This window comes from Mus caroli, unplaced genomic scaffold (genome assembly GCF_978045245.1).
Source record: "Mus caroli unplaced genomic scaffold, Mus_caroli_1 scaffold_19, whole genome shotgun sequence".
Classification (NCBI taxonomy): Eukaryota; Metazoa; Chordata; class Mammalia; order Rodentia; family Muridae; genus Mus; species Mus caroli.
This window is the reverse complement of record NW_028227274.1, coordinates 59,687,684-59,699,756: the sequence shown is the minus strand read 5'-3', so window position 1 is coordinate 59,699,756 and position 12,073 is coordinate 59,687,684. Positions and strand designations below refer to the sequence as shown.

Here is a 12,073-nt window from a genome sequence, read left to right as displayed (position 1 = left end):
TAAAATATTCAAGTCCCTTTGTGTAGGTTCCATATCCGAGGTGCCTGGAGGGGGGGGTACTCTGGGCTTTGGGCTGGGTTGAGTAGGCACCACACTCACTTTCACTACGTTCAAGGGAGGCAAGACCAATAAAAAGGCAGAGGAGGGAGAGGTGGAGCTGCAAAGAGTTCAACTCCGGCAGCATTATTGCCCTTCTCGTGAAAGTCATAAACTAAGAAATGTGCCTCCGTTCCGGCTTCCTTGGGGTAGCCAGCTGCTTCATAGTCCCTTCCAGGGGCTGTGGCTCAGGCCTGGTATAATATACCTAGGCTTGGCCTAAACTGGACTTTTAGTACTTGGGCTGGAGCTAGTTACTTTAACCCCCTTTGCAGTGAGTACTGAGGATTTAGCGTAGGACCTAGAGTGTGCTAGGCAAACGTTCCACCACTGAGCTGGATCCCCAGCTTAAACCACGTTTAAGCTTTCGCTTCCCAAAGTTATAATAATGGATAGTGTGATTCAGCCTATTGAGGAGTGTTGAGAGATTAGTGACAACACAGCTCAGATGAATGGGAAAAGCAGGAGGTTTGGTCTGATAGAACAGTACATTTGGGTCAGGGGACTCAGCACAGCTTCACCCAGTGGCCTTTTCATTGGCTAGGCAGCAGCAGTCCCAAGACCAGAAAACAGAAGATGTTTTGCCATCTTGGGTCTCTGAATGACTCTTTTCTTTTTTTCTTCCCTTCCCTTCCCTTCCCTTCCCTTCCCTTCCCTTCCCTTCCCTTCCCTTCCCTTCCCTTCCCTTCCCTTCCCTTCCCTTCCCTTCCCTTCCCTTCCCTTCCCTTCCCTTCCCTTCCCTTCCCTTCCCTTCCCTTCCCTTCCCTTCCCTTCCCTTCCCTTCCCTTCCCTTCCCTTCCCTTCCCTTCCCTTTCCTTCTCTTCTCCTCTTCTCTTCAAGAAGATCTCACTGTGTAACCTAGGATAGCCTCAAACTTGCATTGTGGTCCCAAGTGCTGGGGTACAGGTATGAATTATCACACTGCGTGAGCACTTGAGGGGCTTTCTCAAGGAAGAACTCCACACTCTTTCAAGGAGGCCTCTGATGAAGAAGCAAGCTAAGGTCAGGTGGAGAAGGAGCACTTCAAATGTCTTGCCAGCCTTGCCAGCTACAACCTAGTCAGAGGATCAGGGATAAAGCCCTTGAGGCTGGGCAGTGGGTAGTATTTCTAACACCACCACCAGAGTTCTAAAAACAAACAGACCCTCTGGATAATGCAGTCACTCAGCAGGGCCATAGCCAGAGATGGCTGGCTGGGGAGGGGATCCAGTGTATCCCTCGAACTACAAAAGGATCACCCGGGATGGGCCAAGCTGAATGGGAACAGTTTTGAAAACCATCCCAGAGGACCCCAAGTTGATTCAGCAGCATCAGGAGCAGACGCCTTAGGCACATTCAGATCCTGGGTGGGAATGAGAGTAGTAACAATGGCGATGGGTACTTCCGGTCTGCTGGACCAGGGCCAAACAATTTACTTTGAACACATTGTTTCATTTGACCCTATGTGGAATAACACCACAGCTGTCCACATTTCGAGGCTCAGAGACCGTTAAGCACATAACTTTTACCTTTTGTTGTTGTTGTTTTGATTTTGTAAGAGAAGGTCTCATGCAGCCTAGGCTGGTCTCAAGCATGCTAGGTAGCCAAAGACATCCCTTTACATCTGATGTTTCTGTTTCTACCTCCCCACTGCTGTAATTAGAGTGCATGCCACAATTCCCAGTTGTATTCAGTTCTATGTACCTCTGACCTTTATTCATGACGGGCACATTGCTCTACTATATGAACTATGTTCTCAGCCCTTGCCTTGTTGGTATTATTATTATTATTCTCATGTAATCCAGGATAACCTATAGCTCATCATCATAATCATCATCTTCTTCTTCTTCTTCATCATGTAATCCAGGATAGCTTATAGCTTATTATTATTATTATTAATTATTATAGACAGCATCTCATGTAATCCAGGCTGGCCTATAGCTTCCTATATAGCCAAGGATGACCTTAGCCTCCTAACCATCCTCCCTCCGTGTCCCAAGTGTTAGGATTACAGGCATGCATCATCACGCCAGACTCTCCGTTTACTTTAGGTAACAGTAGCACACAGTTAAGTTGGCACCAGGATTCAGATCTGAATGGAGCACAAAGTTTGTTTAAGCATCAGAGGGAAGGTAAGGCATAATGGAATTTTCTACTCCTACAAGGGTATTTTCCCCTTCAGTAGTTTAGCAATCCCCCTATGGTCAGGCCCTGTGCCAAGCACTTTGCATATTTTACCTCTTTATCTTCATAACCTCCCTATGAGTAAGTGATTTTACTATGGACATTTGTAGAGATGAGAAAACGAAGGCCTGAGACCAATGACTTGCTGGGGTTCAAAACCTGGCAGTCACATTACTGAGCTTCCCGGTGCTGGGTGCTGGAACAAAAAGTAGTATGGGCCGGACCAGAACCCAGGACTCCTCTGAGGCTAGCTGTACGTTCTCTCTGTTGGCAGCATTGTTCCTTAAAAGCGTGTTGGCCTTAAGCCCAAAGAGTGAAATCACACCCTGCGGTTCTGGGAACCTCAGACTGGAGAAGAAGGAAGCTGTTGCCTAGTGGCTCAAGTCTGAGCAGGTGTGCTGGGACTGCTTCCTCTTCTCTCTGGAAGGAGCCTGCTCGCCCAGGCAGGGTGGGGCAGCCCTTGTCAGTACCCTGTGGGAGCAGGGCGGGAGGCAGGTGTGCCCATTAAATAGGTCTGCGTCTTCCTGCCTTCCAGTCTTTATCCAGCCCCAGTACATCCCCCGCCCCCCGTGCACACACCTAGATGCCTGCCTGGCAAGCGGAGAAGAGATGAGAGTTCAAGGTTGAAGTCAGAAGGTTTGCTTCCTGGCCGCGGTTCAGGACTCTCCTGGTGTGCACTCCTGACCTTCAGCTCCTTCATCTGTGTAGAGTGATGGTGGTGGTGGTGGTGGTGGCGGGGAGGCGAAACCTTCCAGCCTTTTCAGTTAACACACTGTTTATTAACTACCTCTGGTAAACTGGAGAAATAGCCAAAGCAAGATTTAAGCCTGGTTCCATGCGTCTTAGACTCTAGCAAGGACAGAGTGACTCAGATGGAGTCTTCCTCGAAGCCAAGGTACAAGGGAGGTTGAGACACTTCTAAGGAAAGGGTAGCGCATAGGCTCGAGGTAGGAGAGCAACACATGGGTTGGTACTTACAAGGTTGGTGGCTAAGAATGCCCTAAAGATACCATTTTTTTGGTGGATGGCTGATTGGTGTAGCAGCTCTTTTTTCAGAAGGTTCATACAAAGAAAAGGGAGAAGGCCAATGGGCCCGAGAGGCTGACAGAAGCTCAGCCAATTCTAAACACTGGGGTACAGTAAAAGACATGATTGAATTTTTTTTCCAACGGTGGCTATTGAGTAGGCCGGGGGGAGAGAGAGGGCTTAACAGGAAATGAGGATAAAAATGCTACAAAGAAAACATACGACTGTCACCCCCTCTGAGGAGCCTTCTCTGATTTCTCCGCCTTTGACCTGTGCGTGTCTCCCTCCCTCTCTGGCCTTGCAGTCTGGGGGGCGGGGGGTGGAGAGAGAGAGAGCTTTCGGCAGCTTTCTCTTTTGCTGTTGCAGAGCACTGCGGCTTCAAACGCGGCTTTAAGCCTCCCGGAGCCTCAGTTTCCCCAGCTGTGTAGAAGCAGGTTGTTTGGCAAGGGCCCGCCCAGCGCTAACGCAACGTGATTCGCTCTAGCAGTAAGGAGGGGGTGCCCGCATTGCTGCGCAGGCACCCGGCTGCTGGCCCGGGCACCGCCACCTGGCTGCCGGAGCTTTCTTTTTTTTCCCCCTGTGGGGGGCTGCGAGACCTGGTCCCTGCGCCAGACTAGGAGCAGGAAAAGCCGGGGGTGCGACCCCAGGCTCGCGCGGCCCCGCCCCCGCAGCCAGCCCGCCTGCCGCAGCCGGGGGCCGGAGCTCCGCCCTCCACCCGCCCGCCGGGCAGCCTCCTCCCTCCTCCTCGCTCGCTTGCTCGCTCGCTCGCTCCCTCCCCCGGGCGGGCTCGGCGCTGACTCCGCCGCACGCTGCAGCCGCGGCTGGAAGATGGCGGGGAACGACTGCGGCGCGCTGCTGGATGAAGAGCTCTCGTCCTTCTTCCTCAACTATCTCTCTGACACGCAGGTACTGCCAGCAGGGAACGCAGGCCAGGGACGAGGGTGCAGAGCCGCGGGGCTGCAGCCGCAGCTGCAGAGGGAACGAGCGCAGCGGTGGGCGCACCGGGGTGATCGGGGGGTTCAGGCTGCAGAGCCCCCCCTTCCACGTGCCTGTGCTGCGCTCCGTTACAGGCGTAGCGAGCTGCAGGTCGCCGGCGCATGCTGTAGCATTGGGGGACACAGCCAGGGCCACCTAGAGTCTACTGTCCCCCACTGGCAAAGTTGAGGGGTACTACAATTCCTCCGGCAGGTAGAATCCAGCCAGGGTCGGGGGATCCCTAAAGGCTGGCTCTGGGTGTTGTAGGCGCGTCCTCGGCGCCCGGCACTTGCTGCCGTACTTTCACGTGCACTTGTGGCGGGGCTAAGGGAGGCGATCGGTAGTCCTGGAGTCCCCTGGTTCTCCAGCATCGGGTACCCCATAGCCCCCCACCTGCTCCGGCAGCGCAGAGTTTCCTGTCAGTTGCTGGCTAGGGGAATAGGGGTCGACAGGGCACGTGGACATGCGGGCGGAGATTGCGTCTTCCAGCTCTCACTATCCGGAGAAGACCCGTTAGGAGCGAGGAAGGCAGGATCCGGGCGGAAGGACTATCTAGGGGGTGCCTGGGTCCCCCTGCGGCGCGCGTCCCCGGCGCGCGCTCCACGATGCAGGGGGAAGGGAAGGTGAGGCGGCGTCCCGGGCTCTGGCTAAGGCTGGGAGCCTCACCGGCTACAAGCGCATGACAGGAGTGTATGCTCTGGTGTTCGGGAGCGAGGACGAGGAAGCTGTGGGCTTGGAGAATAAAATGGGGTTTGCTGCTAGGACAAGCAGTTGCGGGAACATGTGTGCACGCGGCGTGGGGGGCCTCCACCTCTTCCTCCGTTTCCCCCTCTAGCCCGTGCCTGTTGCAAGCCTAAAGTTTGGCTCCCGAGTTAGGGCTTTTGCTCCCAGCTCCTGGCTGTGTGTCTCCCCAGAGGCTGGGGATGTGACGGAGCCTGGGAGGAGACCCCGGATGCGGGGACACGCCTGGGTCCGGAGAGGGGCTGCAAGGCGGAAACCCGTGGGACTCGCGGGGACAAGCTGAGTACCTGGTGTGGAAGCGTTTGTGCCGGCCCGTTTTGCATAACACTGGGAGGGAGGGGAAGGCGGAGGGGGGGGGGCGGGAGGTGGGAGGAGAGAGGGAAACTTTGCTTCTGGTTAGAATCTACCAGTCTTTGGGCGGTAGCAGCTGTCATGGGACCGGGTGGGCGGGGAGAGGCTTGCAAGCTGACTCCTTGCGGTGAGACGCGACTTGGAGGGGGGACGCAGCGGCCGAGAGACGTTCTGCTCCGGGAAGCCTCCCGGTGGCAAATTGAGGCTGGCGACTAGGACAGGCGTCGTTGCGGGGGTGTCGCCGAGAGGGAGCCCGCCACGCGCGGGAGACGGCGGGCCGTAGCTCTCTGCAAACGCCGTGGCGTCCCGGAGCCGCGGGGGCCGCGTGGTGTGTGGCTGGCGCGCTCTCGGGTGGGTTCATAGCAGAGGCCCAAGGGGATGGTGGCGAGTGATCGCGCTTCTTCAGGTCGGGAGGGGGTGTTAATGAGCGGGCTGTGCGCGGGTGTGTGTGTGTGTGTGTGTGTGTGTGTGTGTGTCCCCTGAGCCTGTGCACACGCCGCGCGCGCCGGGCGCGTACCTTTACCTCTGACGAAACTGCAGTGGAGCGCCCGGCAGCGTCGCCGGGCACGGTCACACGCCCGGTGTTTATGTCTGCCCAAGGCGGGCCTTAGCACCCCGGGAGTGGACAGCGTGGAACCAGGGCTGGAGGTGGTAGGGGCATGGGGGTCCCGGAGAAGACCTGCACCCCAGATCTCGATTGCCTGGAGTCGTGTCCATATCTCTACACTTAAGAACCGAGTAGAACAGGCCCAAAATAGCCAGTGAGACTCCTTCACACATACCAAGATTGTCTGCTCTGGACAGGACCCTCGACTTTAACTCTAGCTTTTGGTGTTTGGCTCACCGATAATTAATTAACTGTTTGCCCTTTTAGCCACCAGCCTATCCCACTCAGTAGGGTAATTTCCTAGCTTCACCCAAGAAATCTGGAAAATTGGGTAATCAGTTGTCAGCAGAAGCAGTGCAGTGAAAGTTAATTTGGGAAGTTTGTTCCCCCCCCCCTTTTAACTTAATCACGTGATAGGCCGAAGATCTCCCGGGTGATCTTTGCCGGGCCAACTTGGGAAATGTAATTGATACCAGGAGCTTTGCAGCCGCCCCTAGAAGGCTCAGAGCTGAGCGGGAATGGGCGGGGCAGCCCGCCGCCTCATTTTACAGTTGGGGAAGAGGCTGCGAGGGGTGAACTGCTTGTCCACGACCACTCAGCCAGGGGGTGACAGAGCCACCCAGGGCTCCTGACTCCAGGTCCTGTGTGTTACCTCGAAATAGCACTGGACTTGGAGTCAGAAGGCCTGAGTGGAGTCACCTTCCCCGCTCTCTGGCTGGGTGATCCTGGAGCAAGCCATTTTAACTCTCCAGCCGTGTTTCTCCATCTGTCCAATGGGGCCGGTGTGGTGCTGACGGAGAAGCCAGAGGCCTGCTGGTGGGGGTGAGCCTGTGTTTGCATGTGAGCTGTCTGGCTGTCCAGCTTCTTCCCCACAGCCCTTCCCAGACCCTCCCCTCCCCCCAGCTCTCCCCCTCGGGAGGGTTGGGGAAAGTGGATTGTCTCTGTCCCCCAAAGAGTTCTTCTTGTCTTTGGTGGCTAACCCAGGCTTAGATTATAGAGAACTGTTTGAGAGACTTAACGTTTATTCGTTGGGGCCAAAGTAGCCATTTATCAGAACGAGGCTTGGGGAAGCGTTTTGGAAATGTTTGAAGATTAGGTTCCAAAGACCTCTATGCTGGCTTCGCTTTTCTTCCAGCTGTACCCCTTGCTTAGTGGGCCTTTGCCCACCATCCCGCATGGCTTTCTCCCTTAGTAGGCCTTCTTGCCAGCTTGCCCTGCTCGCTCTTCTGCCTTTCATAGTTCGTTATAAAGCCAAGCACTTTATGTGTTTGAGTCTATCCAGTAGGATCCAAGTTGAGTCTTTTATCTTTGTGTGCCCATATGGCACCTGTCACCATGCTGAGCAATGCCCCTTTGCCTGGTTCTTGATGAGGTACATGGACTACAAATAGGGGTACAGCTGAGCCTTGCCAGACAAGCTCATGGACTGACAGAGAAGACAGCTGGGCAGTGAACATGGGAGAGGGGGCATTGTCAAGGTCTACAGCTGCTAGCAAAAGCCTTGACTCCAAAGGCCATGTGGGAAGCCCAGCAAATAAAGGAATTATTTGAAGTCACTTGAGAGCCTGGAAGAACTGTGACAGTGTCAGAGACGACAAGGACATTATAAATCAGCAAGTCCAACCCTTATTTAAAAATAATTTTAACAGTGTTAGAAAACAGTGTCGTGAAAAGGGAGTCATGTTTAATATCTTACATTTGTTTAAATTAGCTAATTTTGTATGTGTGTTTGCATGTGTGTGCTCGGCATGTGTGTGGAGGCCAGAGGATGCCACGAGGTACAGAACTTTGTTCTCTTCCACAAAATGGGACATGGAGATTGAACTCAGGTCGTCAGCCTTTGCCTGCTGAGCCCTCTCACCAGTCCAGAAATATGTAATATTATCCAAAGATAGCTGCTTTAAAGTCTATGTATCTCTAGATGTTTTTTTTTCTTTCGTATTCATATAGACCAGTTATTTGGGGGAGGGGGGGAAGAAAATGATAAATGAAGTTATTCTGTTATACTAATTTGTATCTTGCAAGCACACTGTTTTGTAACTTGCTTTTTTTTTCTCCTCCTCACAATATGCTGTGAACATCTTTCCTCATCAATAAATATTGTGCCTAATATCTTAATGGCTGTATAGTATTTCATGGGACGTTGAGTCAACATGTGTCAATCAATCCTCTGCTGTTGCTTGGTTGCTTTCGTTTATCCTACTGTGAGCAACGCCGAAACAAATATATTTGTGTACATGTGTTCTTTCCTTCATTTATATTCCTAGAAGGGAAATTGCTCTGTCAAAGGAACCACGCAGGCATTTGGTAAACACATAAGGAAATCGTCTTCTAGAGAGATTGCATTCATTTACACACTCATCAGCATTGTGTGGAAACGCCTGGCTGGCCATACCCCAGTTATTCATGCCATTTGTATTCTACGAATTCGGTCAACAATATACTTTGTTACTCTTGCCGTTCATGTGCGTTTCTTTGATGTTCAGTGGCTGCCCCCTTGCATGGCTCCAGGAACTTAACCTGACTAGGGCAGTGAGGGAATGAAGAGGGACACATGGAGACACAGAAATGACTGGGATCCGGTGGATGGGGCTCTCTGATGGAGAAACCCTCAGATGCTCAGAGTGTATTATATACAGTGGTATAGTGAGGTGGCATTTATTGCATACAGCCAAATCAAGGAGGTGGGATTTATGGCCTGTTTCTGTATCAAGGGGCCAGGTTTAGCTACCTTTGGTAGGAGCCATCTTCCTTGGGGAACAGTCTTCAGACTGTAGTATCTAAGGGAAGACGACTAGGGTGGACGTTTTCTGGCCTCATTGTCAACATTCACACTTGGACCCCCAGGAAGGCTTTGCCATGCTTCAGAGCCCCCCACTGATGGGGGTGGAGCGGTGCAGGGTGCTTTGCCATTTTCCTATGGGTCTGCGTTGTAACCATGCCAACAACCTACGTTCACTCAGGGCTTCCTCTGCACCCCATGCTCAACCCCTTCCCATGGACAATCACTCCCTTCTGGTTCCGTACAGTACCATGGTTGGGTCCTACTTGGCAGATGGATCTTTGTTAAGAGGGACCTGAGCACACTGAGGTGTCCTGGGCACAGGGAGGACTGGAGAAACAACTTGAAGTCCCAGTGCTCCTTGATAGGTCTGGGATAATTCGATCTCCACTGCCACTGAAGCCAGGGCCAGCTGCTATCCAAGTCAGAGTTGCAGTTGTGTGGAGGCTTGCCCACCTTTGGCCTGCATGGACTGGGGGCAGGGTAACTTCTTCTGAGTACATCTGGGGGCACGCTCCCCAGAGGCCCGAGCCCCACTTTCTTTGGCCCCTCTGGCTGATGCTGGTGAGTAAGCATGGCTAAGAAACCCAGCCTAGCAGTTGGGCACCTGGGGCTCGTGTTTCCCCCTGGCCTTGGGGCCTCCTCTCTCCAACTGGTGCCGGTCAGCCAGGAACTACACTACACTAGGCTATGAGTCACCCTTTTCCTTCCCTCTCCTTTAGATGGAGCACTGGCTTGAGCCAGAAGCGGCCCCGCAGATGGGGCCTCAGGCTTGGAAGTGAGGTCATGACAAGAGCATTGCAGCGCTAACAGCTGTCTTCCCTTCCTAAGCAGCAGCATTTATAGAGCGCCCTCCCGGTCACATGGTCTTTGCCGAGCCATCAGTTGGCACCATTACATTTCTTCCTCACAAAGGTCCGTATGACCTAGGAATTGTTTTACAGTCCGAAAGGTTTCATGGTCTCTAAGAACTCACTGCCTTGCCAGTCTATTCACACTGCCTTGGTACTAAAGTACTTCTGTTGCTCCAGGCCTCAGTTTCTCAACCTGTGAAATGGGGCTAACACACCCTGTCAGGAATAAAAATAATGGATGTAAAATGAGCATTGACCTTCTACAACGTGGAGTTTTCTCACTGAAGCCCTTTAATGGGGGAGGTTTAAATTTTGAGCTGGTCCTGTACATGCAGTCTTTTGGGTGATTGGTTTGCCATCCGGGGGGTGGGGGCAGGGGGTTGCACATAGGGCCTTGAAAGGGCTAGACAAGCATTCTATCACAGAGCCCCACTCCTAGCCCTCTTTTGACTTTTTATTTTGAAATGGGGTCTCACTAAGTGGCTCAAGCTGGCCTTCAATCCGTGATCCTCCTGCCTCAGTGTCCAGGATAGCCAGAATTACAGTGCCCCCAGTCCTGGACTGCAATCATTGCTTTTGTTAAAAGAGAAGCATCATTTCATTTGAGCTATATGAAGGTGATACAGATGCTCACAGCCAGTTTCCTTCTGACTCACCAAGGCAGAGGAACAGCTCAGAGTCATCTTCTGGACACCACTGGGATGTGAAATCCTTTGTACTGGGCTGACCTTTCCATTCTCAATCACCCTCCTGTCCTAAGTCCTTGTCCCATCTACAGCCAGATTCCCCTAACGGCTACCAGGCTTTGCCACAGCAGACAGTATCTTCTCTCTTTTACCCTTGGTCTTGGTCACACAATTGAGAGCAAGTACAGACTTTTTTTTTTTTTTTTTTTTTTTTTTTCTGTAGAAGCCTTCTCTTCCCCTCAACATACACAGTCTCCCCAGTTGTCTGTGTTCCTGACCAGAAGTCCACTCTCACAGCTGACAACCCATACATTCCGATTGCGCAGAGCTCTCCCTACCATTCACCACAGGGCTCACTCCTTAGTGATCACATTCCGTGGACTGGGACAAGTGTGTAGTGACAGTACGTCACAGCACTGTAGGGCTGTCCACTAAGAGCCCTCTGCACTCTGCCTTTCCTTGCCCTTGCTTCTGCTGCTCCAACCTCTGGTATTTTTACTGTGTCCACAGGTTTGCCTTTTTCAGAGTATCATGTAACTGCAATCATGCAATATGTAGGTGTAAATGGGTAGTAACGTGATTTAAGATTTCTTTGCATCTTCTCATATTTTGAAGGCTCAGCCCCCTACAACTTTAAAATCAGAGCCAAACTTGAAGTCTGATGTGCAAAGGGCATCAGGTCCTTGAAGTTGGAGCCTATGCGCCAGGATTTAACCTGAGTTGTTGACTTTACCCAGGTTTTAAATCAGGACTTACAAGTGCCATGACCTTGAACAAATGTCCCCAACCTCAGTCGGTAGAGATACAGAACTGGGGATAACAGTATGTATACTCTTCTAAGGCTCACCCCAGAATGTGCTAGGAGACTTCCCACAGGGACCTGGGTTCATGCTGTTCTTTGCTGTGTTCTCATGTCTGTCCGGCCATTTCTATTTACCTGCAAGAGTCAGCTCCCCTGGCTGTGCTGTGTATGGATTCTCCCATCTTTAGACCTAATGGCTTCAGCCCTGCTTTCCAGTGTGCTGGGCCTGCAGATCTCTGGAATGTTCTCCACTGAGTTCGAATCCTGATCTGTAGTTTATCTACTGTGGAACCTCCTTAACTACTGGAAGTCACACGAGCTTCCTTTTTTTTTTTTTTTTAATTATTACTCAGGTTTTTTTTTCCATACAATATATTTTGATCATGTTTTTCTCTCTTCCTAACTCTTCCCAGATCACCTCCCCCCTCTACCTGCCCATGTTTGGTCTTTCTTTCTATCTTGCTCTCAACCCTTCCAATAAAAACCAAAACCAAAACCAATGAGACCAAAAAAAAAAAAAAAAAAATTGCCAAAACAAAACAAAAATGAAACAAAAAGCCCACATCTGCAGAAAACAAAATGGAATTTATTTTGTGCCAGTCAACTACTCCTGAGCATGGACCTGCCCTAGAGTACGGGTGACCCTCCATTGGAGAGAACTGATATTGCCTTTGTCAGCAGGTATCAATTGCAAATAGCTGCTTGTTTAGGAATGGGAGCCCATCTGGCTTGCTGTCTGCAGGTCTTCTGTGTGCTGCTACAGTCTCTGTGAGTCCATCCATCCTGCTCTGCTGGAAGACTTGTTCCCTTGGAGTCATCCATCACTTCTGGCTCTTACAATCTTTCTGTCTTCTCTTCCACACGGATCCCTGAGCCTTGAAGAGAGGGATTTGATGGAGACTTCCCATTTAGGACTGAGTGCTCTTATACTCTGCTCATTGTCCAGTTGTGGGTTTCTGTGTTAATTCACTGTGTCTTTGAAAAGCAGAG

At 51.8% G+C, this 12,073-nt stretch overlaps 1 protein-coding gene across 1 annotated transcript in view; it reads left to right on the top strand.

Moving 5' to 3' along the window:
* Positions 1-4,049: 4,049 nt before the first annotated feature.
* The window catches only part of Ppargc1b (PPARG coactivator 1 beta), a 109,832-nt gene continuing 101,808 nt past the window's right edge, over positions 4,050-12,073 (top strand). Inside the window, exon 1 of the mRNA XM_029472067.2 lies at positions 4,050-4,191. Coding sequence (XP_029327927.1) covers positions 4,114-4,191 — 78 coding nt within the window. The 5' untranslated portion in view covers positions 4,050-4,113. The remainder of the gene's footprint in view (positions 4,192-12,073) is intronic.